The 27,041-nt window shown below is 39.0% G+C and overlaps 4 protein-coding genes across 6 annotated transcripts; 2 read left to right on the plus strand and 2 right to left on the minus strand.

The window, feature by feature from the left end:
• Nucleotides 1-357: 357 nt before the first annotated feature.
• On the plus strand, nucleotides 358-3,365 carry LOC108130697 (S-formylglutathione hydrolase). 2 transcript variants are annotated; one of them, XM_017249287.3, is made up of 2 exons: nucleotides 358-577; nucleotides 2,434-3,365. In XM_017249287.3, exons 1-2 carry the CDS (start codon nucleotides 452-454, stop codon nucleotides 3,289-3,291), a joined length of 984 nt encoding a protein of 327 aa, XP_017104776.2. In that variant the 5' UTR covers nucleotides 358-451; the 3' UTR covers nucleotides 3,292-3,365. The 2 variants fall into 2 exon arrangements, with proteins under 2 accessions (XP_017104776.2, XP_017104775.2); XM_017249286.3 differs by lacking the exon at nucleotides 358-577 and adding an exon at nucleotides 2,239-2,359.
• On the minus strand, nucleotides 720-2,049 carry mdlc (RING finger protein mdlc). The gene is made up of 3 exons (XM_017249285.3): nucleotides 1,882-2,049; nucleotides 1,105-1,825; nucleotides 720-1,033 (listed from the first exon to the last, which is right to left on the minus strand). Exons 1-3 carry the CDS (start codon nucleotides 1,988-1,990, stop codon nucleotides 802-804), a joined length of 1,062 nt encoding a protein of 353 aa, XP_017104774.2. The 5' UTR covers nucleotides 1,991-2,049; the 3' UTR covers nucleotides 720-801.
• Nucleotides 3,366-3,810: 445 nt separating the features above from the next.
• LOC108130660 (uncharacterized) lies at nucleotides 3,811-26,950 on the plus strand. 2 transcript variants are annotated; one of them, XM_017249234.3, is made up of 3 exons: nucleotides 3,811-4,154; nucleotides 16,027-16,271; nucleotides 23,510-26,950. In XM_017249234.3, the coding sequence occupies exons 2-3, from the start codon at nucleotides 16,211-16,213 to the stop codon at nucleotides 23,653-23,655; spliced, it is 207 nt and encodes a 68-aa protein (XP_017104723.1). In that variant the 5' UTR covers nucleotides 3,811-4,154; nucleotides 16,027-16,210; the 3' UTR covers nucleotides 23,656-26,950. The 2 variants fall into 2 exon arrangements, with proteins under 2 accessions (XP_017104723.1, XP_017104724.1); XM_017249235.3 differs by lacking the exon at nucleotides 3,811-4,154 and adding an exon at nucleotides 5,097-5,310.
• Nucleotides 17,840-20,600, minus strand: LOC108130659 (protein I'm not dead yet 2-like). Its single transcript, XM_017249233.3, has 10 exons — nucleotides 20,445-20,600; nucleotides 20,125-20,374; nucleotides 19,787-19,935; nucleotides 19,617-19,731; nucleotides 19,492-19,547; nucleotides 19,299-19,424; nucleotides 18,908-19,243; nucleotides 18,660-18,841; nucleotides 18,353-18,546; nucleotides 17,840-18,283 (listed from the first exon to the last, which is right to left on the minus strand). The coding sequence occupies exons 1-10, from the start codon at nucleotides 20,450-20,452 to the stop codon at nucleotides 18,029-18,031; spliced, it is 1,671 nt and encodes a 556-aa protein (XP_017104722.2). The 5' UTR covers nucleotides 20,453-20,600; the 3' UTR covers nucleotides 17,840-18,028.
• Nucleotides 26,951-27,041: the final 91 nt, after the last annotated feature.

Raw genomic sequence — 27,041 nt, forward strand, 5'->3', positions numbered from 1 at the left:
AGAAGTTTGGCCTGGCAGGGGATTTTTGATTTTAGCGTGCCAAAGTCGAACGAATTCCCATTCCTCCACGGAAAGTCTTTTTGCCACACTCTCTTTCTCTGCTCCTGTTCCCCTTCCGCTTTTCTCTGTTTCTTCTGTGTTTCTATGCCTGTGTGTGCTGATGCGCACGAGACCGGAAATGAAAGTTCTGGCAATTGAATTATGGATATAATATTGCGCCCGACTTTCGCCGCTCTTTCACTTTAGAAGTCCAAGGAGACGATAGTTTCAGTTGCTTGCCGAACTTCAATTTGTGCTCCTTTGATTGTTTTTCGCTCGAACTGAGTTGTAGATTGTTAAAGGCATCCATAGTTTTAAATGTCACCCGGAACCCTGTCAAAATCCTAAATTAATTCCACCCTCATAGATAGACGCCTAAGCGCTAGTTAAATTTCACAAATGTCCGTTTGGCATGGGAAGGAATCCGATGCGCCTGCCAAGTGTCAGTGGTAGAAGCTCTTTTATATATTCAATAACAAGGCATTCATTCCGACCCAAAAGCATTGGCGTACTCAGTTTTGGCTACATTATGACCGAGGTGAGTAGGCATTTCAAATAAAAGTCACTTCTTGTTCAAAAAACATTAGTTGACATTCCCCTTTACATGATCAAGCAGCGCCATCTATCGGTACTTTACATAAGCTTTACCTACATCTCAATTTAAGAAAATGTAAAATTATAAATTTTATTATAAAAATAGCTAAAAAACACAACTTTTGAAGTATTATTTATAGGTAGTAACTGTTGGAAAAATGCATATATTTAATCACTTTCTTCAGAAGAAATCTCTTGAGGTTTTTCCTCATCTGGCTTCTCATCTTCGGCATCAATGTCTGCATCACTATCTGAATTTTCGATAGGATTAGCCTTGAGACGCGCTATCAGTTCCTTGGCGGGATTGAAAATGCCATTCGTTTGCTGCGAGCAAATTATACAGCGTTGGGACTTTTTGTATTGGGCCAAGGCACACTTTTCACAGAAATAGTGCTTGCATCTGCAAAACAAGATTTATTCAAATTAAATTAGTTGTAAGCTTTTTTTAAGTTTTAGGTCGAGATCACTCACTTAGTTACCACAGGATTGACGAAACTCTGCCGGCAGATGTGGCACTTAAAGGGCAGTGACTCCTCATCTGAGTGAATCTCATATTTTCCATCGTCGCCGTCCGAATCACAATCGCCACGCCGCTGGTTTTCATGATCCATTTCCAGTTGCCAGCCAGCCTTGTAGTCACTGCGATCGTGCAAGAACTTGCAGCTGTCACCGAAACCGCAGTATCCAGTCTCCTTGTAGTCCTTGCAGATATCCGGCTGGTAATCCCACCGCACGGTTGCTCTGAGATGTGCCGGTGCTCTTATTGGACCACTGCGCACCATTCCAGAACTAGCGTTACCGGCTGCCGTGTCCTGCTTTTTGTAGTATTGCGCATAGTTATTAATTCCGCGGTAGATTTTATCGTCCTCCTTGCCTCCCAGTTCCTCATTGATTTTGATGGATCTAGCATGAATCGCCTGAGCATCGCGATCCAATTCAGTGTCCATTTCATTGACGGCTGTAGCTCCCTGATCCTGTGGTCCACTTGGCAGGGCTTCTCGCTTAGACTTGTACGCCACGCCCAGTTTGTCGTCCTCGGAGGCAGAGGAAGAGGAGTCAGCATCGGCGACTCCCGCCTTTCTTTTGCTCGAAGTCTTGGTGCTCTGATAGTTCGGATTTGTGCGCTTTCTTCGATTTTCGGCTCGGACCAATGCACTGGTTTTGCTATTTGCGTCCTCATCGCTGCTTTTTGCTGAAAAACACCAGTAATATTAGTTTACTTTCTTTTGGCGGCAAACTGTCACATACCAGAGTCATTGCTGCTACTACTTTGCTTTTTCCTGCGCATGGCAGCTCCTTTGTTAATGTTTCGCTTCTTAAATCCGAAGGCCGAGGTGCTGGCAGGTTGTTCCGACATTTTGGGTCTTATATTAAGTTTATTTCCGCGATTATTTACAAATAAACAAAATATTTCGAGGGCCGACTGCTAGAGGTGGGAAATATAATAATCGATTACGATAACAAACTCTAGTATTTTTAGTATTAAACAAAGGAGTGCGGGAATTTTTAAAAGTGGTTCTTGGTATTCAAAGTTTTTTAAAGTATAAGATTAGAAAAACAAATTTTATTTATTTATTGTTAATTGTATTGATATTTTTTTATATTTTTAAAAAGTTCAAAAAAATCTTTCCCCATATTATATTTTTAAACTTTGGTTTTTTAATAAAATATCAAAACAGTCACACTGCTTGTTATCGCTTATTTTTAGATTCCAGCAACCAAAAACGTAAATTTTTTATTTAATTTTTCGCTGCTAGTATTGCGGGTATTTTTCATATTTTTTTTATATTGAATCCACAGAACATGACGCTCGAACTGGTATCCTCATCCAAGTGCTTTGAAGGCGAGCAGCGAGTCTATCGCCACAAATCCGCCACTCTCGATTGTGAGATGACCTTTGGTGTCTTCTTGCCACCTGCTGCCCTGGAGGAAAATAATCCTTGTCCGGTGCTGTTCTTCCTGAGCGGGTTGACTTGTACTCATGAAAACTTCATCCAGAAAAGTGGCTTTCAGAAGCACGCCGCCCAACATAATCTGATCGTCGTGAATCCCGACACCTCGCCGCGAGGTGTGAACATTGCCGGTGAGGACGATTCCTACGATTTCGGTAGTGGTGCCGGGTTCTACGTGGATGCCAAGCTGGAACCATGGGCGAAGCACTACAAAATGTACAGCTATGTGACCCAAGAACTGGTTGATGTGGTTAACGCGAATCTGCCAGTAGTCCCGGGAAAACGAGGCATCTTTGGCCACAGCATGGGCGGGCATGGTGCGTTGATTTGTGCCCTGAAGAATCCCGGACTTTACCAGTCAGTTTCTGCCTTTGCTCCGATCACCAATCCTACAAAGAGCGCTTGGGGTGAAAAAGCCCTTACCGGCTACATCAGCCCCAACTCCGCCGACTGGGCACAGTGGGACGCCACGAGCTTGGTGTCTCAGTACGAGAGCACTCCGCAGGAACTTTTTATTGACCAGGGATCAAAGGATAACTTCCTTAGTAATTTGCTACCGGAAAACCTTCTTTCAGCAGCAGAAGGCAACGATCACATCCAGACAATATACAAGCTCCGCGAGGGATACGATCACAGCTACTTTTACATCGCCACATTTATTGCAGAACACATCGCCTACCATGCTTCTCTCCTGAAAGCGGTCTGAGGATTTAATGCCATTATCTTGTACTTTTCCATCGGTTTTCTTTCGAAAATAAATTAAACGTTAAAAACGTAAAAGCGTTAAAAGGTTTTCAATTTGTTGATATATATTTAAGATGCCAAAGCATAGAGCCAAGATGGGTAAAGTTTCTGATCGAAAAATATTGAAAACACGATCGGTATTTGTGGAAAATTTCTAACAGAAAAAAAGAGTATTAACAGGGCAAAAACTTATATAGCTTTCCTCATGTATTATATTCATTATCTATATTTTATCAACAATTAAGAACATAAAATATTTATTATATTTTTTATACAAATTTTTCCTATTAAGAGTATTCACGTATTCGATATACTCCTCCTGAAAAAGTATTTGGCTTTTGTCCGGAACTCGTAGGTGGGGGAAAAGCTCAAATCGTAGTAAAGCTCTACGGTTGGACCACGGCATGCTGGGAACTTTCCGCATCCTCGCCGACTAGCATCCTTTGCGCGGTTCATTCATCAGTTGAACCAAAACCGTCAGATGGACCAGATGTGTTAAGTCCTGGAAAGGAGGCTCAAAAAGACGATATTCTCGAATCGTTTGGCGCCATATTTTCTCTGACCAATAGGAGTCGGGTACTCCGTATTTTGGGCCTGTGTGCGTGTGCGTGCGGTTTGTCCTGTTTGCCCCGATTGTTTGTGTAATTTCGCGCGCTTTTGTGTCGCCTGACGTCCTGGAGTCTTATCCGAAAGGACCAACGAAAAAAAAGAGTGAAAGGATTTGAAAGGCGTGAGATTTGCGGCCAACTGCTGGACGACTGCCAGCAAACTGAAATCTTAATTAGCTATTTAATGGCAGTTGGCAGACAACAAAGCCCGCCAGTGGTAAGTCCTGGGCATATGGCCAATATAAATCAATTATAGACCCGCGTAGAACTCTGCAGCCAGCCAGTCAGTCAGGTGAGGGCGGGCACCCTTTTTCCCTTTTTTTTATGAGCACCAGGAGTGAGTGTTTTATGTTCACCGTTTTACTGCTTGGCAGGCCTTTTTACACTTCCATCAGCACTCTATTTCTCACAGTTCAGAGTCAAGTTCAAGCAACCCAGTCACCATCCATCAACTATGCCGATGAAGCCACGGTCCTGGCCTTTAAACTCATTTAAAGTATTTAAGCCTTGTTTTCACAGACCATCATTTGCATATTATGATTTAGCGATTGAATTTTACGGTTTTATTATCAAATGGGACTTTGGAAAGTGCTTAGGGGGTCTTCGTTGGGTCGTCTTGGAATTGTTTTTCTGCTCATTACAAATGGTTTTTTATTACACTTTCAAATAATCTCCAATTTAACTTTGAAATAAAAAACTTTTCGGTGATGTTTGGTTTCCCATTACCTCCATAAGAATTTCCCCAACAATTTTAAAGCTATTTAAACTGAAACGAGAGTTTTCATGTATTAACATTAACTTCAAGCTTACTTAGCTTTTAAGCCTAGTTGGATGTTTTCTTAAAGACTTTGAAGCATGTCTGAGCATTCAAAAATGATGCATTTTAGGATAATAAAAACTGCTTGCGCATCTGATTCTCCCCTTGAAAATTTGCATTAAAACACAATTTTTTACTTTCCCTCCGACCATAAAAATATAATCTTAAACAAGCTTTTGTATTGCGAAGCCATAAAATAGCTTTCAATTATAAAACATTCGCCTTAATTCTTTTATTAGAGCCACCCCACTCAGGTTTCCATTTAAAGTATAACACGTCTGGCATTAAATAAAACTTGAGCATCATTTCCATTTATAAAGAGCTTTTCGGTGTGCACTGTGCAGGAAACTCTTTTTATTTTCCACGTAGAGCTCAAGCAAAAGCCAGTTAAGACATCAAATACGTCGATTTTCTTGCAACCTCCTGCCGCTTTGGAAAAAACCGGAGTGATGCGAAACGAGTGAAGCTGAAACTTGTGGTTAATGGGAAATTGTGGGCCACACATGGGCACTCCATAAACGTCTTGGACGGAAAGTTTTCCCCAGTCTAATTACAGGTAAGCCGGTACACAAACTTCACAAATCCCCAATGGATCATAATATTTTGTACCGAAATAACAAGAATGTGATGGGTTAATTAAAGAGTTTACCTTGAAAGCTGCCAGAGAATAATGACACCAGGAATAAATTCGAATACAGTAAACAGAAAATCAATACAAGTCAGTAAAAAAATGTGAAAGGATGAACGTTTGCCATTTGTTTGCCGAACTACTTTCAGCTGAAACTTATAAAGTTTATTCCAAAGAAGAGTAATATCCGTTTATTTCTCAAGATATTTCGTAAGGTGGAAACTTTTCTTCATTCAAAATCCTTGGATCCGAAACTGAATGAAAATAAAGCTGCGTAGATTCTATTTTATTACCTTTTCGCTCTGCAAATATTCTCGGAATCCGATCAAGTGTGTACTAAGATGACACGAATGTTTTTACAGCCTTTTTTCCAATTAAATGGCGTTGACTCAGTAAAAATAAAAGCCATTTAAAAACAAAGCATCCATTAGCACATCAATTAAGAGTGTGTACATACAGTACCTGTAACACAGCTCGCACTCACAAATAAAGAAAATGTGAGCACTAGGGTGAACTTTATTTGGACTACATTACTCATACGCAGTGTTGGGAAAGTGAAAGTTTCAGCCGAGTTTTAAAGTTTTATAAAATTTTTTGTGAAACTTTGACATGCAAGCTGCAAATTGTAATGATATATTATTCAATCTTAGGTTCTTTTATAAATTCGTGGACTTACTTAAATCACAGAAATTATGTGCATTAATTAGGAACTTAAGGAAATAATTTTTTATAGCTCACTTTTCGGCAGAAATTGGCAAAGTAAATATGTGTGAAAAGTTACTTAAAAAGCTGGGGAAAATTCTGGATCGGAACGGTTTTTCAGTGAGTGTGAGTGAGTGTTTCTGACCTGACTGACAATTAGGCCAATCATGAGAAATCACTTGCCATGACAAACACCCAAGCCACGTGCATACGAACAAATTGATGTATTGTTTTTCGGGCGTTGAGGGCCGAGAAGCCCATCAGGATACCAGCTCCATCTCCATTGCTCCTGCCACTTTGGAAATGCCAAGTGGTGGAGGTGCGAAGAAGGGTCCATGGTCATGGCAGGCACTCGGTGCAGGGCACGCAAATTCAACGGAAAATGTACGCCATCCAAATAATTTAGACAATGGCACTCGTGCGCACACGCCATGCCTGGGAAACAGGATGTGGCGTACACCACACACACACTGAAACACATACAAACACTTATAAACACATGCACATACACACTCCCACAATGACAGACAAAAGCAGGGAAACAGAGGCGACAATTTTACTGCTATTTTCGGTCATCACTTGGCTTTCCAGGAGGTCAGAGCCAGTAAGGGATCCTATTGGGACCTGACATGAAAGCCATCATTCTAGTCATCCGGGTCCTGCTTCTATTCTTCTGGTATCCTTCGTCGTCCCATTTCAAGTTTGTTTCTTATAAGGCCGGTTGTGTGTATCTGTATCCAACATATGGTCTAACTTAGACTGCGGTTTGCTTGCTTTGAATTCAAACCTAACAGATGCATTTACACTTCAAAAAATGGAAACTAATAACCTGCGATACTTCTTCTCTTAGAATAGTTCAAAAATGGTCAATTATTTTTCTGATGGTACAAAAAAGAAATACCTATATTAATATTTTCAGTGCAAAACAGGCACTCAATACAAAATACAAGGCACACAAACAAAGAATGGGGACAAAACTTGTATTATTTGTTTGCCACCTTTGTTGAACGGAAAAGGGGGTCTTTCAGAAATTGCTCTTTGAACGTGTAATTGAGTTTGTTCACAGTACGTGCAAGAAATTCTCAAAACTGATCCAATGAAAAGTTTAGCCCGTAATCAAATTTGATGCCCACGAAGGAATATTCAAAAGATGTGCATTTTAATTGGAATAACTTTAAGGTCATAAAATATTGTTGTGCGTGGGATACACAGAATACTGCAAAAGGCTAAGAAAAATCGCCCAACATAAAAGTTTGCCAAACAAAAGTTTTACTCGATTGGCAGGAATCTAATAGCTCTACCGTAAATGGATGGTTCCTAAGTGAGTGATGTGATACGGAACGCAGATTAGTTATCTCAGAAGTTGAACTGGATCCAAACTCACTCAGCTATTTAGCCAAGAACAACAAAACTTTCCGTGATTGATGATGTTTTATGGGAGAAGTTTGACGAATAAATGCAAGCGGATAAAATGGTTTCATTAAATTAATTTAAATTGTATTTATTTCAATTAGCAAACACGTATCTGTTGAACTCAAATTAAACGGCTTAATAAATAGAAAACTAATTGAAAATAAAATATGCAATTAAATGAGGATTTCGCCTTTCCATTCTAAGAGCTTTTTAATCAGAAGTTTTCACATTTTTAATACAAAAAGGCATTTATGGAGCAATTGAATTTAATCAATTAATAATTAATTAAAACTAACGCATTTTCAGAAATAATTTAATAGAAACACTTGATTCAGAACAAAAAATAAAGTATAATTAATTGTCCTAAACTTTTAAATGTTGTATGTTTTTCCTTGCTAAAGTTAGTTTCTCTATTTCATATCATTAAAAGTTATTTGTAAACAAATTTCACGGCTGTTAAGCCGGTAAAACTGTGTATCATATTACCCATTTTGTCCACTTATAGTGAACAACTTTCACTAAGCTTTAATTAAGTTGAAAACAACACTTTCTACGTACACCCTCTATTAGACACTAAAGCGAAAACCAATTTGCGTTAAGCTCAGATTCTCAGAAAATTTATAGTTGGCAAATTGCAACGTGCTCATTTTCCATGGCAAATACCACAGCTCATAGACTGCAGTTCACCTTATTAGAAGGTCCCAGGCATACCAAATGGGGCGGACTAACTAGAGAAATGAATGAGGCGAACCGCACAGCCTCCTTCTTAGCCCACTTGGGCAATGCAATTTTCAAATTGCTCTCTCTCTAAGCTGGAAAACAATTTGTGTGTGTAAATTGGTCCTGCCCCTAATCCACACAAATACATACATATACTACAACACACGTCCTTTCACCTTTGCCGGCTAAAGCTTCTTACACTAATTACACAAATTGAACACAATTTATTGTTGCCATGGGAGCAGGACTCGATTTCTGCTCCTTCTGTTTCTTTCTCTGCTGGTGACACGCTCGAACTGGCAGCAATTCGGTTAATATTAAATAAGTACATGCATATTAATTATATGCATAATTACGCGCCCAGACGAGGCAGGCTCTTCTGTTGGGGTGTTTGTGTAATTAAAACAGGCTGACGTATACGGCGTATACGTAACGTGACTAGCGGCTTAGAAATGGTTTTAACTTGAGGCCCAAATTGGAAGTGTAATTGATGTTTTTAAGTCATTATAAGGATATAACAAATATTTAATTTTATATGCATAAAACAAAATACATGGCGCATGAGTAATAAACTAAGAGAGTTACTTCTAACTGTTATTGCAGTGTTGCGGCTTATGCTTTACTACTAAAGAACATTTCTACCCCAATAAATAGTAGGTTTACCTAATTTTGTAATCAGCGAACCCAGAAGCGACTTTCCTCAATTAAAACATTGCTACAAAAGAGTTTTCAAATTTTTTCCTAGGGGTACCCCTACAAAATGGTGGGTTTTCCTACTTTCGCCATTTTTGTTCGTTCCAAAGGCCATAGCTCTGCCAAATCGTATCCGATGAGGAAACAAAGTACCTTTTTGTAATCAGCGAACCCAGAAGCAACTTTCCTCATTCCAAACATGGCTAAAATATAGTTTTGAAATTTTTAGAATTTTTTCCTAGGGGTAACCCCATAAAATGGTGGGTTTTCCCACTTTCGCCATTTTTGTTCGTTCCGATGGCCATAGCTCTGCCAAATCGTATCCGATCAGGAAACAAAGTACCATTTTGTAATCAGCGAACCCAGAAGCAACTTTCCTCATTCCAAACATGGCTGAAATATAGTTTTGAAATTTTTCGAATTTTTTCCTAGGGGTACCCCTACAAAATGGTGGGTTTTCTTACTTTCGCCATTTTTGTTTCTTCCGATGGCCATAGCTCTGCCAAGTCGTATCCGATGAGGAAACAAAGTACCATTTTGTAATCAGCGAACCCAGAAGCAACTTTCCTCATTCCAAACATGGCTGAAATATAGTTTTGAAATTTTTCGAATTTTTTCCTATGGGTACCCCCATAAAATGGTGGGTTTTCTTACTTTCGCCATTTTTGTTTCTTCCGATGGCCATAGCTCTGCCAAGTCGTATCCGATGAGGAAACAAAGTACCATTTTGTAATCAGCGAACCCAGAAGAAACTTTCCTCATTCCAAACATGGCTGAAATATAGTTTTGAAATTTTTCGAATTTTTTCCTAGGGGTACCCCCATAAAATGGTGGGTTTTCCTTCTTTCGCCTTTTTGGTTCGTTCCGATGGCCATAGCTCTGCCAAGTCGTATCCGATGAGGAAACAAAGTACCATTTTGTAATCAGCGAACCCAGAAGAAACTTTCCTCATTCCAAACATGGCTGAAATATAGTTTTGAAATTTTTCGAATTTTTTCCTAGGGGTACCCCCATTAAATGGTGGGTTTTCCCACTTTCGCCATTTTTGTTCGTTCCGATGGCCATAGCTCTGCCAAATCGTATCCGATGAGGAAACAAAGTACCATTTTGTAATAAGCGAACCCAGAAGCAACTTTCCTCATTCCAAACATGGCTAAAATATAGTTTTGAAATTTTTCGAATTTTTTCCTAGGGGTACCCCTACAAAATGGTGGGTTTTCCTACTTTCGCCATTTTTGTTCGTTCCAAAGGCCATAGCTCTGCCAAATCGTATCCGATCAGGAAACAAAGTACCATTTTGTAATAAGCGAACCCAGAAGAAACTTTTCTCATTCCAAACATGGCTGAAATATAGTTTTGAAATTTTTCGAATTTTTTCCTAGGGGTACCCCCATAAAATGGTGGGTTTTCCCACTTTCGCCATTTTTGTTCGTTCCGATGGCCATAGCTCTGCCAAATCGTATCCGATCAGGAAACAAAGTACCATTTTGTAATCAGCGAACCCAGAAGCAACTTTCCTCATTCCAAACATGGCTGAAATATAGTTTTGAAATTTTTCGAATTTTTTCCTAGGGGTACCCCTACAAAATGGTGGGTTTTCTTACTTTCGCCATTTTTGTTTCTTCCGATGGCCATAGCTCTGCCAAGTCGTATCCGATGAGGAAACAAAGTACCATTTTGTAATCAGCGAACCCAGAAGCAACTTTCCTCATTCCAAACATGGCTGAAATATAGTTTTGAAATTTTTCGAATTTTTTCCTATGGGTACCCCCATAAAATGGTGGGTTTTCTTATTTTCGCCATTTTTGTTTCTTCCGATGGCCATAGCTCTGCCAAGTCGTATCCGATGAGGAAACAAAGTACCATTTTGTAATCAGCGAACCCAGAAGAAACTTTCCTCATTCCAAACATGGCTGAAATATAGTTTTGAAATTTTTCGAATTTTTTCCTAGGGGTACCCCCATAAAATGGTGGGTTTTCCTTCTTTCGCCTTTTTGGTTCGTTCCGATGGCCATAGCTCTGCCAAATCGTATCCGATGAGGAAACAAAGTACCATTTTGTAATCAGCGAACCCAGAAGAAACTTTCCTCATTCCAAACATGGCTGAAATATAGTTTTGAAATTTTTCGAATTTTTTCCTAGGGGTACCCCCATTAAATGGTGGGTTTTCCCACTTTCGCCATTTTTGTTCGTTCCGATGGCCATAGCTCTGCCAAATCGTATCCGATGAGGAAACAAAGTACCATTTTGTAATAAGCGAACCCAGAAGCAACTTTCCTCATTCCAAACATGGCTAAAATATAGTTTTGAAATTTTTCGAATTTTTTCCTAGGGGTACCCCTACAAAATGGTGGGTTTTCCTACTTTCGCCATTTTTCTTCGTATCGATGGCCATAGCTCTGCCAAATTGTACCCGATGAGGAAACAAAATACCATTTTGTAATCAGCGAACCCAGAAGCAACTTTCCTCATTCCAAACATGGCTGAAATATAGTTTTGAAATTTTTCGAATTTTTTCCTAGGGGTACCCCCATAAAATGGTGGGTTTTCTTACTTTCGCCATTTTTGTTCGTTCCGATGGCCATAGCTCTGCCAAATCGTATCCGATCAGGAAACAAAGTACCATTTTGTAATCAGCCAACCCAGAAGCAACTTTCCTCATTCCAAACATGGCTAAAATATAGTTTTGAAATTTTTCGAATTTTTTCCTAGGGGTAACCCTACAAAATGGTGGGTTTTCCTACTTTCGCCTTTTTGGTTCGTTCCGATGGCCATAGCTCTGCCAAATCGTATCCGATGAGGAAACGAAGTACCATTTTGTAATCAGCGAACCCAGAAGCAACTTTCCTCATTCCAAACATGGCTGAAATATAGTTTTGAAATTTTTCGAATTTTTTCCTAGGGGTACCCCTACAAAATGGTGGGTTTTCTTACTTTCGCCATTTTTGTTTCTTCCGATTGCCATAGCTCTGCCAAGTCGTATCCGATGAGGAAACAAAGTACCATTTTGTAATCAGCGAACCCAGAAGCAACTTTCCCCATTCCAAACATGGCTGAAATATATATTTGAAATTTTTCGAATTTTTTCCTAGGGGTACCCCCATAAAATGGTGGGTTTTCTTACTTTCGCCATTTTTGTTCGTTCCGATGGCCATAGCTCTGCCAAATCGTATCCGATCAGGAAACAAAGTACCATTTTGTAATCAGCCAACCCAGAAGCAACTTTCCTCATTCCAAACATGGCTAAAATATAGTTTTGAAATTTTTCGAATTTTTTCCTAGGGGTAACCCTACAAAATGGTGGGTTTTCCTACTTTCGCCTTTTTGGTTCGTTCCGATGGCCATAGCTCTGCCAAATCGTATCCGATGAGGAAACGAAGTACCATTTTGTAATCAGCGAACCCAGAAGCAACTTCCCTCATTCCAAACATGGCTAAAATATAGTTTTGAAATTTTTCGAATTTTTTTCTAGGGGTACCCCCATAAAATGGTGGGTTTTTTCCACTTTCGCCATTTTTGTTCGTTCCGATGGCCATAGCTCTGCCAAATCGTATCCGATGAGGAAACAAAGTACCATTTTGTAATCAGCGAACCCAGAAGCAACTTTCCTCATTCCAAACATGGCTGAAATATAGTTTTGAAATTTTTCGAATTTTTTCCTAGGGGTACCCCTACAAAATGGTGGGTTTTCTTACTTTCGCCATTTTTGTTTCTTCCGATTGCCATAGCTCTGCCAAGTCGTATCCGATGAGGAAACAAAGTACCATTTTGTAATCAGCGAACCCAGAAGCAACTTTCCTCATTCCAAACATGGCTGAAATATAGTTTTGAAATTTTTCGAATTTTTTTCTAGGGGTACCCCCATAAAATGGTGGGTTTTTTCCACTTTCGCCATTTTTGTTCGTTCCGATGGCCATAGCTCTGCCAAATCGCATCCGATCAGGAAACAAAGTACCATTTTGTAATCAGCGAACCCAAAAGCAACTTTCCTCATTCCAAACATGGCTGAAATATAGTTTTGAAATTTTTCGAATTTTTTCCTAGGGGTACCCCTACAAAATGGTGGGTTTTCCTACTTTCGCCATTTTTGTTCGTATCGATGGCCATAGCTCTGCCAAATCGTATCCGATCAGGAAACAAAGTACCATTTTGTAATCAGCGAACCCAGAAGCAACTTTCCTCATTCCAAACATGGCTGAAATATAGTTTTGAAATTTTTCGAATTTTTTCCTAGGGGTACCCCTACAAAATGGTGGGTTTTCCTACTTTCGTCTTTTTGGTTCGTTCCGATGGGCATAGCTCTGCCAAATCGTATCCGATGAGGAAACAAAGTACCATTTTGTAATCAGCGAACCCAGAAGCAACTTTCCTCATTCCAAACACGGCTGAAATATAGTTTTGAAATTTTTCGAATTTTTTCCTAGGGGTAACCCTACAAAATGGTGGGTTTTCCTACTTTCGCCTTTTTGGTTCGTTCCGATGGCCATAGCTCTGCCAAATCGTATCCGATGAGGAAACGAAGTACCATTTTGTAATCAGCGAACCCAGAAGCAACTTTCCTCATTCCAAACATGGCTAAAATATAGTTTTGAAATTTTTCGAATTTTTTTCTAGGGGTACCCCCATAAAATGGTGGGTTTTTTCCACTTTCGCCATTTTTGTTCGTTCCGATGGCCATAGCTCTGCCAAATCGTATCCGATGAGGAAACAAAGTACCATTTTGTAATCAGCGAACCCAGAAGCAACTTTCCTCATTCCAAACACGGCTGAAATATAGTTTTGAAATTTTTCGAATTTTTTCCTAGGGGTAACCCTACAAAATGGTGGGTTTTCCTACTTTCGCCTTTTTGGTTCGTTCCGATGGCCATAGCTCTGCCAAATCGTATCCGATGAGGAAACGAAGTACCATTTTGTAATCAGCGAACCCAGAAGCAACTTTCCTCATTCCAAACATGGCTAAAATATAGTTTTGAAATTTTTCGAATTTTTTTCTAGGGGTACCCCCATAAAATGGTGGGTTTTTTCCACTTTCGCCATTTTTGTTCGTTCCGATGGCCATAGCTCTGCCAAATCGTATCCGATGAGGAAACGAAGTACCATTTTGTAATCAGCGAACCCAGAAGCAACTTTCCTCATTCCAAACATGGCTAAAATATAGTTTTGAAATTTTTCGAATTTTTTTCTAGGGGTACCCCCATAAAATGGTGGGTTTTCCCACTTTCGCCATTTTTGTTCGTATCGATGGCCATAGCTCTGCCAAATCGTATCCGATCAGGAAACAAAGTACCATTTTGTAATCAGCGAACCCAGAAGAAACTTCCCTCATTCCAAACATGGCTGAAATATAGTTTTGAAATTTTTCGAATTTTTTCCTAGGGGTACCCCCATAAAATGGTGGGTTTTCCTACTTTCGCCACTTTTGTTCGTTCCGATGGCCATAGCTCTGCCAAATCGCATCCGATCAGGAAACAAAGTACCATTTTGTAATCAGCGAACCCAAAAGCAACTTTCCTCATTCCAAACATGGCTGAAATATAGTTTTGAAATTTTTCGAATTTTTTCCTAGGGGTACCCCTACAAAATGGTGGGTTTTCCTACTTTCGCCATTTTTGTTCGTATCGATGGCCATAGCTCTGCCAAATCGTATCCGATCAGGAAACAAAGTACCATTTTGTAATCAGCGAACCCAGAAGCAACTTTCCTCATTCCAAACATGGCTGAAATATAGTTTTGAAATTTTTCGAATTTTTTCCTAGGGGTACCCCTACAAAATGGTGGGTTTTCCTACTTTCGTCTTTTTGGTTCGTTCCGATGGGCATAGCTCTGCCAAATCGTATCCGATGAGGAAACAAAGTACCATTTTGTAATCAGCGAACCCAGAAGCAACTTTCCTCATTCCAAACACGGCTGAAATATAGTTTTGAAATTTTTCGAATTTTTTCCTAGGGGTAACCCTACAAAATGGTGGGTTTTCCTACTTTCGCCTTTTTGGTTCGTTCCGATGGCCATAGCTCTGCCAAATCGTATCCGATGAGGAAACGAAGTACCATTTTGTAATCAGCGAACCCAGAAGCAACTTTCCTCATTCCAAACATGGCTAAAATATAGTTTTGAAATTTTTCGAATTTTTTTCTAGGGGTACCCCCATAAAATGGTGGGTTTTTTCCACTTTCGCCATTTTTGTTCGTTCCGATGGCCATAGCTCTGCCAAATCGTATCCGATGAGGAAACAAAGTACCATTTTGTAATCAGCGAACCCAGAAGCAACTTTCCTCATTCCAAACACGGCTGAAATATAGTTTTGAAATTTTTCGAATTTTTTCCTAGGGGTAACCCTACAAAATGGTGGGTTTTCCTACTTTCGCCTTTTTGGTTCGTTCCGATGGCCATAGCTCTGCCAAATCGTATCCGATGAGGAAACGAAGTACCATTTTGTAATCAGCGAACCCAGAAGCAACTTTCCTCATTCCAAACATGGCTAAAATATAGTTTTGAAATTTTTCGAATTTTTTTCTAGGGGTACCCCCATAAAATGGTGGGTTTTCCCACTTTCGCCATTTTTGTTCGTATCGATGGCCATAGCTCTGCCAAATCGTATCCGATCAGGAAACAAAGTACCATTTTGTAATCAGCGAACCCAGAAGAAACTTCCCTCATTCCAAACATGGCTGAAATATAGTTTTGAAATTTTTCGAATTTTTTCCTAGGGGTACCCCCATAAAATGGTGGGTTTTCCTACTTTCGCCACTTTTGTTCGTTCCGATGGCCATAGCTCTGCCAAATCGCATCCGATCAGGAAACAAAGTACCATTTTGTAATCAGCGAACCCAAAAGCAACTTTCCTCATTCCAAACATGGCTGAAATATAGTTTTGAAATTTTTCGAACTTTTTCCTAGGGGTACCCCTATAAAATGGTATTTTATGCCTAAAATATAGTTTTTAAATTTGTAGAATTTTTTCCAAGGGGTACCCCTATTAAATTAAGCGCTTTCCGCCTCAGAAATATGTAATTTCTTCATTCCCAAGCCTGATTATTCTTCTGACAGGGTCATTAACAATATTCTGGCCTGGATTTACTCTGATTTTATTTGCATTCCTCTCCCTTTTCCTCGCAGCAACATCCACATCAGCAACAGCAGCAGGAACTGTAACACAACCAAAAGCCGATCAGCAAGCCATTCAGCTTTGAGTGTTTTATGGTGCTCGAGTGGCAGCAACAGCCCTAACAACTAGCAACAAGAACCTTGCCCACCTTGGCCTGGGGCACGAAGTAACAAGGAAACAAAGCAATAAAGAAAGATGGCCGGCGGGGGCAGGACAGCCGGCAAATACGGTTATTCGGACAACAATTATTACAGTGGTGAGTAGATACGGAAAATGCAGGATGATGGATGGAGACAGATGGGATCGAAGCTACGGCTTTTACTCTTTTGCAAAAAAATTATTGTATTTTTTTTCTCAAAACCATAAACTTGATTAGATATGATGAAAAGCAAAGTCTTTAGCCAGTGATTGTTGTTTGCTTGCGATTATCTTAGTGATGAAGAATGGTTTAGGTTCATCTAGCCCTTGAGTTCATTTCGAACATTATTTTACAGTGTTGTAAGTCTAGTTTTATTGAAAGAAATTTTTAATAAATCACCAATGGTCTTTTCAACCCCTCTTTTCATTAAAATCATTTATCTTTAATTACATTCCAACCCTGTTTATATTGATGTAAAAAAGCTCAATTATTTATGACTTTTAATCAACAGTATTTCAAGTTGTCTGATCGAAAAAAAACGTACTATACCTTTCCACGCACATTTTCATGTCTCTCGTTATTATTGATTCATAAATAAATTATTCGGTTCATTTTGTAGCCGAGTCAGACACACAAAATATTCATTGTAGTAAAAATCTGTACAATAAAAATTATGTTTATTGAAATCAGTCATTATTATTGGTTCATAAATAAATGACTAACATCATTGTTATTTTATTCCCTAACCACGGTATATCCCCTGAAATCGCAAAGAATTATGGGCGGTGGGTGGTGCGTGGTGGCAAGTGGGTGGTGCTCGGTGGGTGGCCTTCTGAATTGTCCGCTCTGTCGCCCATTTGGCGGGCTTAGGTTGGGCGGGCTCCTCCCAATGGCGTCGTTCTGACGTTCCTGCCTCGTTCCCCAGGATGCTGATGAAGTTGCTGCCACATGCCTTACAGTAATCAGTGTTGAAAAGCGTGTTTTTATTCGTGTCTCGATTACTTATGTATGTATGTATGGACTTGTCCTGCCCGTCTGGGCTTTTATTACATTTATTTCGGTGAGTTTCTTCCCCTGAACATGAATATGCTCACATTGGTATTTGCTTTTTGTGTGCCTGCAAGCTTACGTTATTTGTTTATGCGTATGTCAGCTGGGGATTTCTGCCTTCTTGGGGTACCTTGTCCTCAACATATCATTCACGCACGAAGGCCATATAATTCAGTTTCTGAGAGTAATTGTGTTTTGCCTGATTTTATCTCGACCCACCGCCGACGGGAATGTAAATGATTCAAGGTAAAGTACCAGCCGAAAAGCGGGCGAAGTACTTTAATAACAACCTAAGGACTTCCTGCTGTGTTTGCACAAAGTTTGTCTTCCCTCTGTCCCAAAATACTGTCTGTGAAGTGAGTTCGAACGCCCATTTGTAGTATGGCACTTCCCTCCTTTATCCCTCGGTGAGCATTAAGTAGGCTTTTGTACTTTTGAATAGCTTTGTCATAGTTCATATTGGCACAAATTGTGCGTTAGATATTTATTGGCATTCCTATTATTGGGCTTAGTTCGACATGGATTGAAACAAATGAAGGCCAGACATGAAAGCATAATGGAATAAAACCTGAATAACAAATTTTTATAAAGCCAATTTAACACTCACACCAAACACGAAACAATATATGTAAATATTTAATGACTTTAACAATAAATAATTTTATTTCCGCTGCAACTATAACATAATTCGAAAAAAGGTTCTCGAAAAAATTAACATATGTATGTATGTAGTTATTAACATATTTACAATTTACACTTTTGATTTTGTCTTCCGAAAATTTTGATCTTATCGAACCATATCATCTTTATATACAAATGTATCCTTATTGTGCCCAGGTGGGGAACGTCTTTGAATGTGGATAGATCACCCGGGTCCACACGGATCCAGTTATAAGAAGGCACCAAAAGGCGCAGAATGTTGGCAGAATACCGGCTATTGCCATATATTTGGTCTTAATCCCGGTATAGCCCGAGATAATAGCATTCGGTGGAGTGCTCACAGGCAAATGGAAAGCCAAGCTGCAAGCCAATCCCGCTGGAAACGTTATTGTGATCGGATGCACCTTGATGGCAAGAGCCTGTTGACCAATAAAAAAAAAACCGTCAACTTTTTTTTAATTTTTTATCTTTGGGATGCATAATCTTACCATCTCTGAAAATATCGGGATCAGAATGTTGCATATAGCCACGTTAGAGGCAAACGCCGTGCAGAATAGAGAAATAAGGATGCACATCCCCACCACAAGTACTTCCGGCATACTTGCGGCAAAGGCAAGAGAATCCCCCAGCATTTTTGCCATTCCGCTGACCCGACTGCCCTCCGCCAAGGCAAATCCTCCTCCTTGAAAAGGAACAGAAATATTTATATGTAATTCGTAGGAAAAAAAATAAGTTTTACAAAGGTTAAAGTATAATTGATATATTTATTATTATGTTTTTTAACTTGAAACATACCCAGTAAAAAGCACAGGCCGAAAGGGGTATTCTTGTGGCTGTAGACCCAGGACATGCAAGCATCCAACGTTTGTCCTGGAAAGGGAGCCTTGCCACAGCAGTACTTGAAGAATGTGTACTGAGTAGGAAGTGCAAAAAGCAAAATAGTGCACGCCCACACTGGGGGGCTACTAGCAATCTTCCTAGTGGTAACAATTAATGAATAAACAAGTCACAAATATACACAAATTCTAGTTCTGGAATCTTACTTTGCATTAAGAAAGTCCCCCCAGCCGGGAAAGAATCCTGGGGCTCGAGTAAAGAGCAATATAACCATAAGGATGAATAGAAGGGCTACCTGAATCTCATGGCAGCTCATCTTGCCCAGATCGTTCTTCCGTTCCCTGATCACAGCTTTGACCACTTCCTGTCCCTCACCTCCTTTCTTCACCTCCTGGCCCACCTTGCTGTTTGGTCGGAACAGGCCCATGTGGGTTATTTGGAGGGAAAACCAGACGAGGAATATTAAAAGGCCCACAACGAATGGAAGCGCATACATCATGAACAAGGGGAAGGTAATTTTGTCTTCGGAATCCGGAAATCGCCTGCGAAAGAACCAATGAATCTATTTTAAATATACTTTTAATTTATTGAACTTACGTTTCGTATAGACCTTTGTAGGTCAAATTAGTGCCGGTTCCGATTAGAGTTCCACATCCGCCAATAGTTGCGGCATACGCAACGGCAAAATAAAAGCTCATGGAGATTGTCGACGGATGTGGTGGGCTAAGAATGATATGGTAAAAGATCCAAACTTAAATCGTGCTAATGTAAAAAATCATTTTTCACCTACTCGCCTTCCTCCATGGGTTCCTCTTCTTGTGTTTTGTAAATTGCGAAAATGTTTGACTAGAAAAGTAAAAAAATCGACAAGTTACAAAAATATACATATGATAAATATGAATATATTTTCCATACCGATTCCATTTCGTTTAGTATGGCTTTTACAATTGGACACATCATAGCAGTAGTCGCAGAATTGGATATCCAAAGCGATATAAAGCAAGTGACCATTGTTAAGCCAAAATGCAATCTAAAGTAACAAATTCAGTATTGTTCTCGGTACCAGAAACGATTCTAATACTTACCGCCTTGGACTGCAACCCACTATAAGTATGACTGTCAGGGCGATGCGCTGATGTAGATTACAATACTCTATCGCTAAAGCTATTATCAAGCCACCGAGAAACATTACCACTGTATCACTGAAGTAGAAAGTACACACCTTGTCGGAGGGCTTAGGAAATATAATTTATATACGTTTTTAGTAGGTTTTATAAATAAATAATGTGTTAAACTTAATCTATTGTATGCTGTGGATTAGCTTGGTATATAGTATATACATAGATTTTTGTCATCATGAAAAATCTATACCTAATTTGGATTTATATTGAGGCTTGATATGCAATAATGACCTCTTGCTTACCAATATTCCGAAGAGTGGCAAAAATACAACTGGAAACATAGCCGTCAAATAAAGGGGAATAGCTTCACTTATCCAGAAAAGTGCCATGTTTACAACCAGATACATGCAGAGAAATGCCTTCCCGCCACCAAGGATTCCATAGACCAAGATTGGCAGCGTCATAAGGGGTATTAAGATGCTGGCTTTACCCCTCCAATGGAAACCGCAGCACCGCTTCATGGCTTGCCCGCCACTTAATTTATTATCCGCGCTACGAATAGAAATCCACGAGGTTAAGTTTTATTTTTAAATGTTTTTTTTATTTTAAATTAAAAACTTACTCCGCCATTTTGAATGACTTTTTTGTGTGCTGTTTGTGTAAATTGAAATCTGGGACTTAAAAGATTGTTGAATGTAAACCCACAATTGCATAGCTGACTAGTTACGTTTTAAAAATATTTTATTTTACATACACCTTAGGGATTGCGCATATATATTTTCTACGAATATTATTCATAAATGAAAAAGATGAAAGAATTGTGGAAAAATAATATGTTGGCAACGTATAGAAATAACAAAGAAGTTTTGGTCTGTCCTGCTTGTTATTTGACCATGTTTGTGAGCCAACTAAAATGTTGTTCGATTTTTAGCCCCCAGATATACAAATATATGACCTTTAATATCTACAGCTTGAGCAGTAAAATAATATAAAATTAAAAATAGAATTTCTTGGAATTAGGGCGAAACGCTCTTTTCTTGCATTTAGATCCATTCCCTGCAGCATATCATCAGCGGTTAAGGGTCGCTGGTAATCAGTATCTTAGCCAGAAAAGGGAAATTTAAATATCAAGACGCTTTGATGTCATTTAATTGATAATTTCCTGTCGCACCGAGGGTACCTCTTAAGAAATGGGACACCCCACAACCAATTTAAAATTAAAGAAAGCTTCGCAAATAAAAAATATCACTGAAAATTGTCAGATGACTGTGTCGAAATAGAATAAAATAAATAAAATAGGTATTTACTTTACATTCGAGCGAGTATTTTCTTTATTTGAATCACTTTAATTTAAAAACTTTAAGAAACTTGAATAGGATCATTTTTTTCGGTGTATAACTAAAGTATAGAAGTTTGGGTTCGGAAAGTCCTGCTTCAATCTGGCGCAAATGAAATTCCTTAATGTTAACCAAAACCTTGTGGCCACAAAACATTTCCAAAGATGTCAGAAACAGGACATAAACACACGCACTGGCTCATGTCAGCGGATATTACATAACGATAGATGAGTGTGCTACCCACATTGTCCTTCCTTCCTTCCTTCTGTCTTCCTTTTTGTATTTTGTTTTGGGTTGGTTCATTTTTCGTTATTTTTTTTTTTTGTGTTTTGGCTGTGTCTATTCACATAATCTGTCAAATGACTTTATTGACTGTATTTTTGGGTAAAGAAAACAATAAATGAAATTTAATACATATCAACGAAAAGGACATGTGTCCTTGGGCTACGTTCCGAAAATTGTTAGGCTTAGCCAGTCGAAAACCTTAACAATTTACGCTCAGTTTAGTTCAGTCCATGCCCTTCGGCCCAGACAGTTTCCATTTCGGATTTCAATTTGTGTGTCGGAGGCGTTCGTTTCGTGCATTTGCTTTGCATATTTCACGCTTTCATAATTTACGTTTTGACAGCCCCGAACTTTGTCAGACGTCTTGGATAGGCTCCTCTAGGAATTATTATTTCACATGCCAGTTGTCTAACCATGAACTCCTCCAGCTTCCCCACAATTTGGCCTTAAGTTTCCTAAAAGTTTTATTGCGCTTTTGATGTTTTAAGCAATTTTGAATTTGTGGTCCCGAAAATACAACTTGGAATTGTTGGACAAGAAGTGTTTATATTGCAAGAACCACAAAACTTTGACCGCACTTAAATGTCATTAGAATGTTCTTTAGGAATGCTAAAATAGCTAATGAAACCATTTTCATACCATATTTACTATTGTATGGATATCTCTTTAGAATTGTTTTGGTTGTCTTTTGAATTTAATTGTGTACTTATCCCAGTGCTGGCATTAAACATACAAAAAGCTTTTCGGGCTTTAAATAAATACTATTTACTAAATAGATATGTTTTGAAAGCCTTTTCTATATTATGCCCACACAAAATCCCTCAGGTAACTCAAATATGAGAGACAGGAAAACTTGCCATAAATCGTGCCGTTTTATGAGCCAGCATTTTGGAACAGAATTCGCAGCACCTACATATTTAAATTTTATGGGCCAGCCAGAAGGTGAGGTGCCACAAGCAATCGAAATGATTGCCTATTTATCTGGACCGAATGTCCATGAACCATTGAGAACACTCAACGCCTCAATACCAGCCATCAGTTGCATTAACCTCTCACATTGTACACATATATACATACGTATATAAGCCCCATTGCAGATTTATGGAGATCCATCCGATGGGACTATGGGCCATTTAGCTTTGGGGCTTCGAAATGCGAGCCTTCTAATTAACAAATCTGCGGCGGCGTCGCTCCGGCTGCCTGTAAACAAGATTTAATATGTTTGATGTGTGTTAAGTGCTGAAAGCGAGTGAATGCTCCATCGATTATGTGTTAAATTACCCATATAGCTAACATGTGGCCCAAATGGAGCCGAACAAAGGGCGCCTATTTGCAAAAGTGGTTCGGGTTACGCCAAAAATTTTTGCAAACAACTTTTAAATTGTGTTTGAATATGATTTCATCTCCGTTTCGCTGCCAACTAATCCTGCTTAATTTCCTTTGTTTGTTATAATGAGGTTAACAAGTCACGTTAATTGGTGCATACATGTTGCGTTGCCAATTAACCCATTTCCAGCTATTAAGGTTAGTTGTAAATCAAGATTACACGATAATCCAGCATCATACATGTGTTCCATGAATTTCATTTAGCTGATAATTGCATTAATAATAATCCAAATGCGTGATACATGTGAATGTATGTGGGAATGCCGTAAAATATTGAAACAGCTGTCATTAAAATGCGAATTGCAAATCCAATTTCCATTTTATTTTTGTTTATTACTAATTTTTATGTCTCTTTTCCATATGCCACGGCAGATTGCGTGGGTTTTTCAACCAGATTGCCTCGCTTGTGGCATATGGCCATCGTTTATTCTTTTTTACAACAATGCATTTGTCATAGCTTGGCTGACTGTATTTGTGTTGCCTTTGTTTTGTTTTTGTCGCCTGAATATGCATGGATCCCTAACAAACCAAAATGTTGATTGACGAACACCAGCAGGAAACCCATATTCAACAATTCCCACTTCCTTTTTTGCTCTTCACCCACCTGACAAGAATAATTGCCGGTAATTTGTCAAGGCAGGTCCTAAATCTTTTCTCTGTTTTTTTGCTTGTTTTGCAGGTCACTCGTACAAGAGCATCAACGATGAGATTATACTGGTCAGCATCATAATGGGGATTACCATATTGGTGCTCATTACCATCGCCCTGTGCTACATTGCGTACGAGAAGTGCCAAAAGAAGCGGGAGTACTACATCAACGCCTAAAGGACATCCTTCCGGGAAACTGGACAACTGGGATGTGGCGGTTCCTTTGCTTCATTTTCTCTTTTTCCTTTGTTTTAATCACAAGAGGGGCTTTTTACCTTTTCCTGTGCCACATTGCGTATGAGTAATTTCAGGGAAAGTTGAGTTTTTATACAGAGACGTATTACAAAATTCGGGTTACAGCTTTTTTAGCTTTATTTTAGCTTTAATACATAACATTTAATAAAATTTTAATCAAACTCCTGTGGTATGGTGTATGGTGCTGTACCACACTGCGTATGAGTGATGAATGAAAAAGAATAGATTCATTTCATACAATGCAGGTCACAAGTTCGTTGGGTATTCAATACGTTTTTTTCCATTACAATGAAGATTTAAAAAAAAAAAATGATAGAAAAAATAGCACTTAGATTCGTCCCTGATATTGTATCCACGCCTAAAGGGTTTCCGGTTGTGAAGAATGGGAAACTGCATTCTTTTATTCTATGTTTACTTTTTCTTTTTGCAGCGGGAGCTCTGCAAGGCTAAATGTCAACACGGTCTGCGACAATGTTGACGTTGACGATTTAGTTGGCCAACAAAAATAACCAAGAGTGGCTGCATCCGCCCCATTCATCCTCCAAACACCCCCACACTGAGTTGCCGCCGTAACACAGACTTTCTCAACTCACGAGCACGGAACACGTATACAAATCGGAAAGCAGTGGAATTTGTGCTGTTTAAACGCTTCTCCATTTCTGCTGGTTTTCCTCGTAGTTGCATTTTCTCAAGTGACAGGATTCAGCGGAAACGGAAGCTTGGTAGGGCCACCACTGTGCACAGTGGTTCCCACTGCCACTTGACATTTTGTCTGGCCAATTAGGCGCTCTCCATTTTGCAATTTTTAGAGCTCGTTGACTAAAGGAGTTCGCATTATGGCCACAAATGAAAGAAACAATTTCAACAGCTCCTTTTTTATAAAATGCACTATTTTGGGAGACTCTGGCAGAATAGAGTTTTTACGAGCTCTATAAATTCTCAGTTTTATGCCACTCCAAGGCATTTCAATTTAAAATGCAATTCAATTCCACCATGCAACAACCTTTTGTTTGTCAAACCAGCGGAGAGAAATAATATGAAAAAAAGGAAAGCCCCAAAACGAAACCTCACACCACAGAATAATGGCTGCAAAAGGAATACTCAGTGTTTCTTTTGCAAGTGCGCTGTGTCGATATGGTTACCCCCCAATCCCGCATATATTGTTCATAAGTGCACTATGCGAAATATTAAAGTTCCTCTGCCAAGATACACAGACAGGACATTAAACTATTGATATTTGTTACCTAATTTTAGGGAATAAGCTTTAATAGTTTTATTATTTATGAATATTATCAAAATTTATAGTTTTGAAAATCATTATAGTTTTTTCTCCATGTGTGCATACATGCATACATATCCTCCAATTTCGAATATTGACAGCGTGGGAGCATTTAACCAACCAACGGACAGGGACAGAGACAGACCCAGCTAGTGAGTGACTTTTCTTATATCCCTTTTTTTGTTGGCCCTTTTTGTCTGTCCAAGGAGCGTGGCTCGAGGCTGTAATAATAAAAACAGTAACGGAAACTGGGTGCACTGAACACGAACAAAGCGTAGAGGAACAATAAAAGAAATCGCACAACGATTCCGTGGCAGCTAAGCGATTCCAAACCGGAGATAAAGGCCAGAAAGGCTCACATTAAATTAGAGCAAAATGGACCACATTTAAAGGACTTGGACCTTTAGTGGAAAACGAGCTATAGAAGAAAGCTGTGGGCATAAATTAAAGCTCATCTCAGGCTGATGGCCCGACAGCCCAAAAATATCTATTGAATACAAACGTATATCAGGCTCAACGTCCCGAAAAATAAAACAAACAAACACACACATCCTACTTTTCAGAATGTGTCGAGAGCTCAATGTTAATCAGCTTAGACAACCTCCGTCATCGGTTTGGAGGCATTTTGTGTTTCCTTTTTTTTAGGATTTTCCTCTTTTTTTTGGCCATCAAGAGGCCTGAGAGCAAACAAACACCTCGATTTTTAGATAGGTAGAGCGTGGGGATCGGGCGTGTTTTATCCTCTCGAAATGCTTTTAAAAATTAAACAACTGATAAATGACAAAGTTCGTTGGAGCAGAAATTATCGTTTGACAAATTGGCAGACCATGATGAGAGCTCATCAATTGCCTGGCAACCACGTGGAGAGCAAATACTGTTTGATTTAATGCCAGTACGGCACCAGACGAATTACTTATGACTAAATGGGTCCATTGACATGGAAAATGCGTCTTAGCCGTTTTGGATCTGGATAGGATAATTTTTATGATTTATGAGTTTTATTAAATATTCCCTAGTTGTCGGTTGCTAACTTTTTATTTGTTTTTTGCGTTTCTTTACAAAAGTTGTTTTTGATTCATGCCAAATATTTTTTTCATTTTACAACACACTATGACCACAAACAGCAGTAAAAAGTTAACTCGACACCCGACCACCGAAACGAATTTTAATAGTGCATCCCAAACAATGGCTAAGAAAAAAACTTTACTAATTATCCGTTAAGAAAGGAAATCCCAGCATTAAAACTCCGACACGCTCAAAGAGCAACAATAAATTTTACGACCGCCATAATAAAAAAAAAGATTGGATGAACACGCGGGAACACAAATTTTAGCACTTGTCGTGTGTCTGAGTCAGGGATAATATCAGGAATTGGGGGAAAGGATTCGCCACTCAAAATGCATCCCTATCCTTGGAGGGAGACTCACTGAAGCTGCGTGCGAAATGAATGACTCGTAGCTTTTTAAACGAACTCAGATACACACCGAACACGTAGTAAACTTTACGTCCATTTTTATAGTTTTATTTTCTTTTTTTTAGTACAGCTGTCTCACTAATTGCCACATGACTTGGCCAAAGATATAAGGGATATAAAGAATATGTCCAGGATGAAATAAATTTAATGAAATTACTTTATTACCGCTGGAAGGGAATGAAATCTATGTGTATTGTATATGCATTTAATCAATTTCACTTCAGCGTAGCGTTTAGAAATCTATGTATCCGAGATAGATGTGACCACTTATACCCTAGTAACCTATTGAACTTGTAGCTAATTCGAAGGCAGTGCACTCTTTTTTGTCATGAAAAGAGGGACCAAACGTACAACTATGAAACAAAGAATAAAATGCGGAAAACGTGTACTTTATTTTAAATAATTAAATTAAATACCAAACACTAAGTGAGATCTATAAATGTTGATAGTAGTGTGAAAATTGTTAAAACTATATTCGATATACTATACTTTATGTACAATACACTACAATAAAGAAATGTTTATGCATGTTATTCAAACTGAATGAAAATTTTG

Source organism: Drosophila bipectinata, chromosome 3R (assembly GCF_030179905.1).
Source record: "Drosophila bipectinata strain 14024-0381.07 chromosome 3R, DbipHiC1v2, whole genome shotgun sequence".
Taxonomy (NCBI): Eukaryota; Metazoa; Arthropoda; class Insecta; order Diptera; family Drosophilidae; genus Drosophila; species Drosophila bipectinata.

Bases quoted from the DNA above. Each gene is read 5' to 3' on its own strand.
- LOC108130660 (XM_017249234.3), top strand. From the start codon at position 16,211: ATGGCCGGCGGGGGCAGGACAGCCGGCAAATACGGTTATTCGGACAAC. The intron at 16,272-23,509 runs GTGAGTAGATAC...CTTGTTTTGCAG, and splicing joins GGACAACAATTATTACAGTG to GTCACTCGTACAAGAGCATC.
- mdlc (XM_017249285.3), bottom strand. From the start codon at position 1,990: ATGTCGGAACAACCTGCCAGCACCTCGGCCTTCGGATTTAAGAAGCGA. The intron at 1,826-1,881 runs GTATGTGACAGT...GGTGTTTTTCAG, and splicing joins TAGTAGCAGCAATGACTCTG to CAAAAAGCAGCGATGAGGAC. The intron at 1,034-1,104 runs GTGAGTGATCTC...CTTGTTTTGCAG, and splicing joins GTCAATCCTGTGGTAACTAA to ATGCAAGCACTATTTCTGTG.
- LOC108130659 (XM_017249233.3), bottom strand. The intron at 19,548-19,616 runs GTATGGAAAATA...TTACTTTTCTAG, and splicing joins TACTAAACGAAATGGAATCG to TCAAACATTTTCGCAATTTA. The intron at 18,547-18,659 runs GTATGTTTCAAG...TTCCTTTTCAAG, and splicing joins CGGCCTGTGCTTTTTACTGG to GAGGAGGATTTGCCTTGGCG.
- LOC108130697 (XM_017249287.3), top strand. From the start codon at position 452: ATGGGAAGGAATCCGATGCGCCTGCCAAGTGTCAGTGGTAGAAGCTCT. The intron at 578-2,433 runs GTGAGTAGGCAT...TTGAATCCACAG, and splicing joins TTGGCTACATTATGACCGAG to AACATGACGCTCGAACTGGT.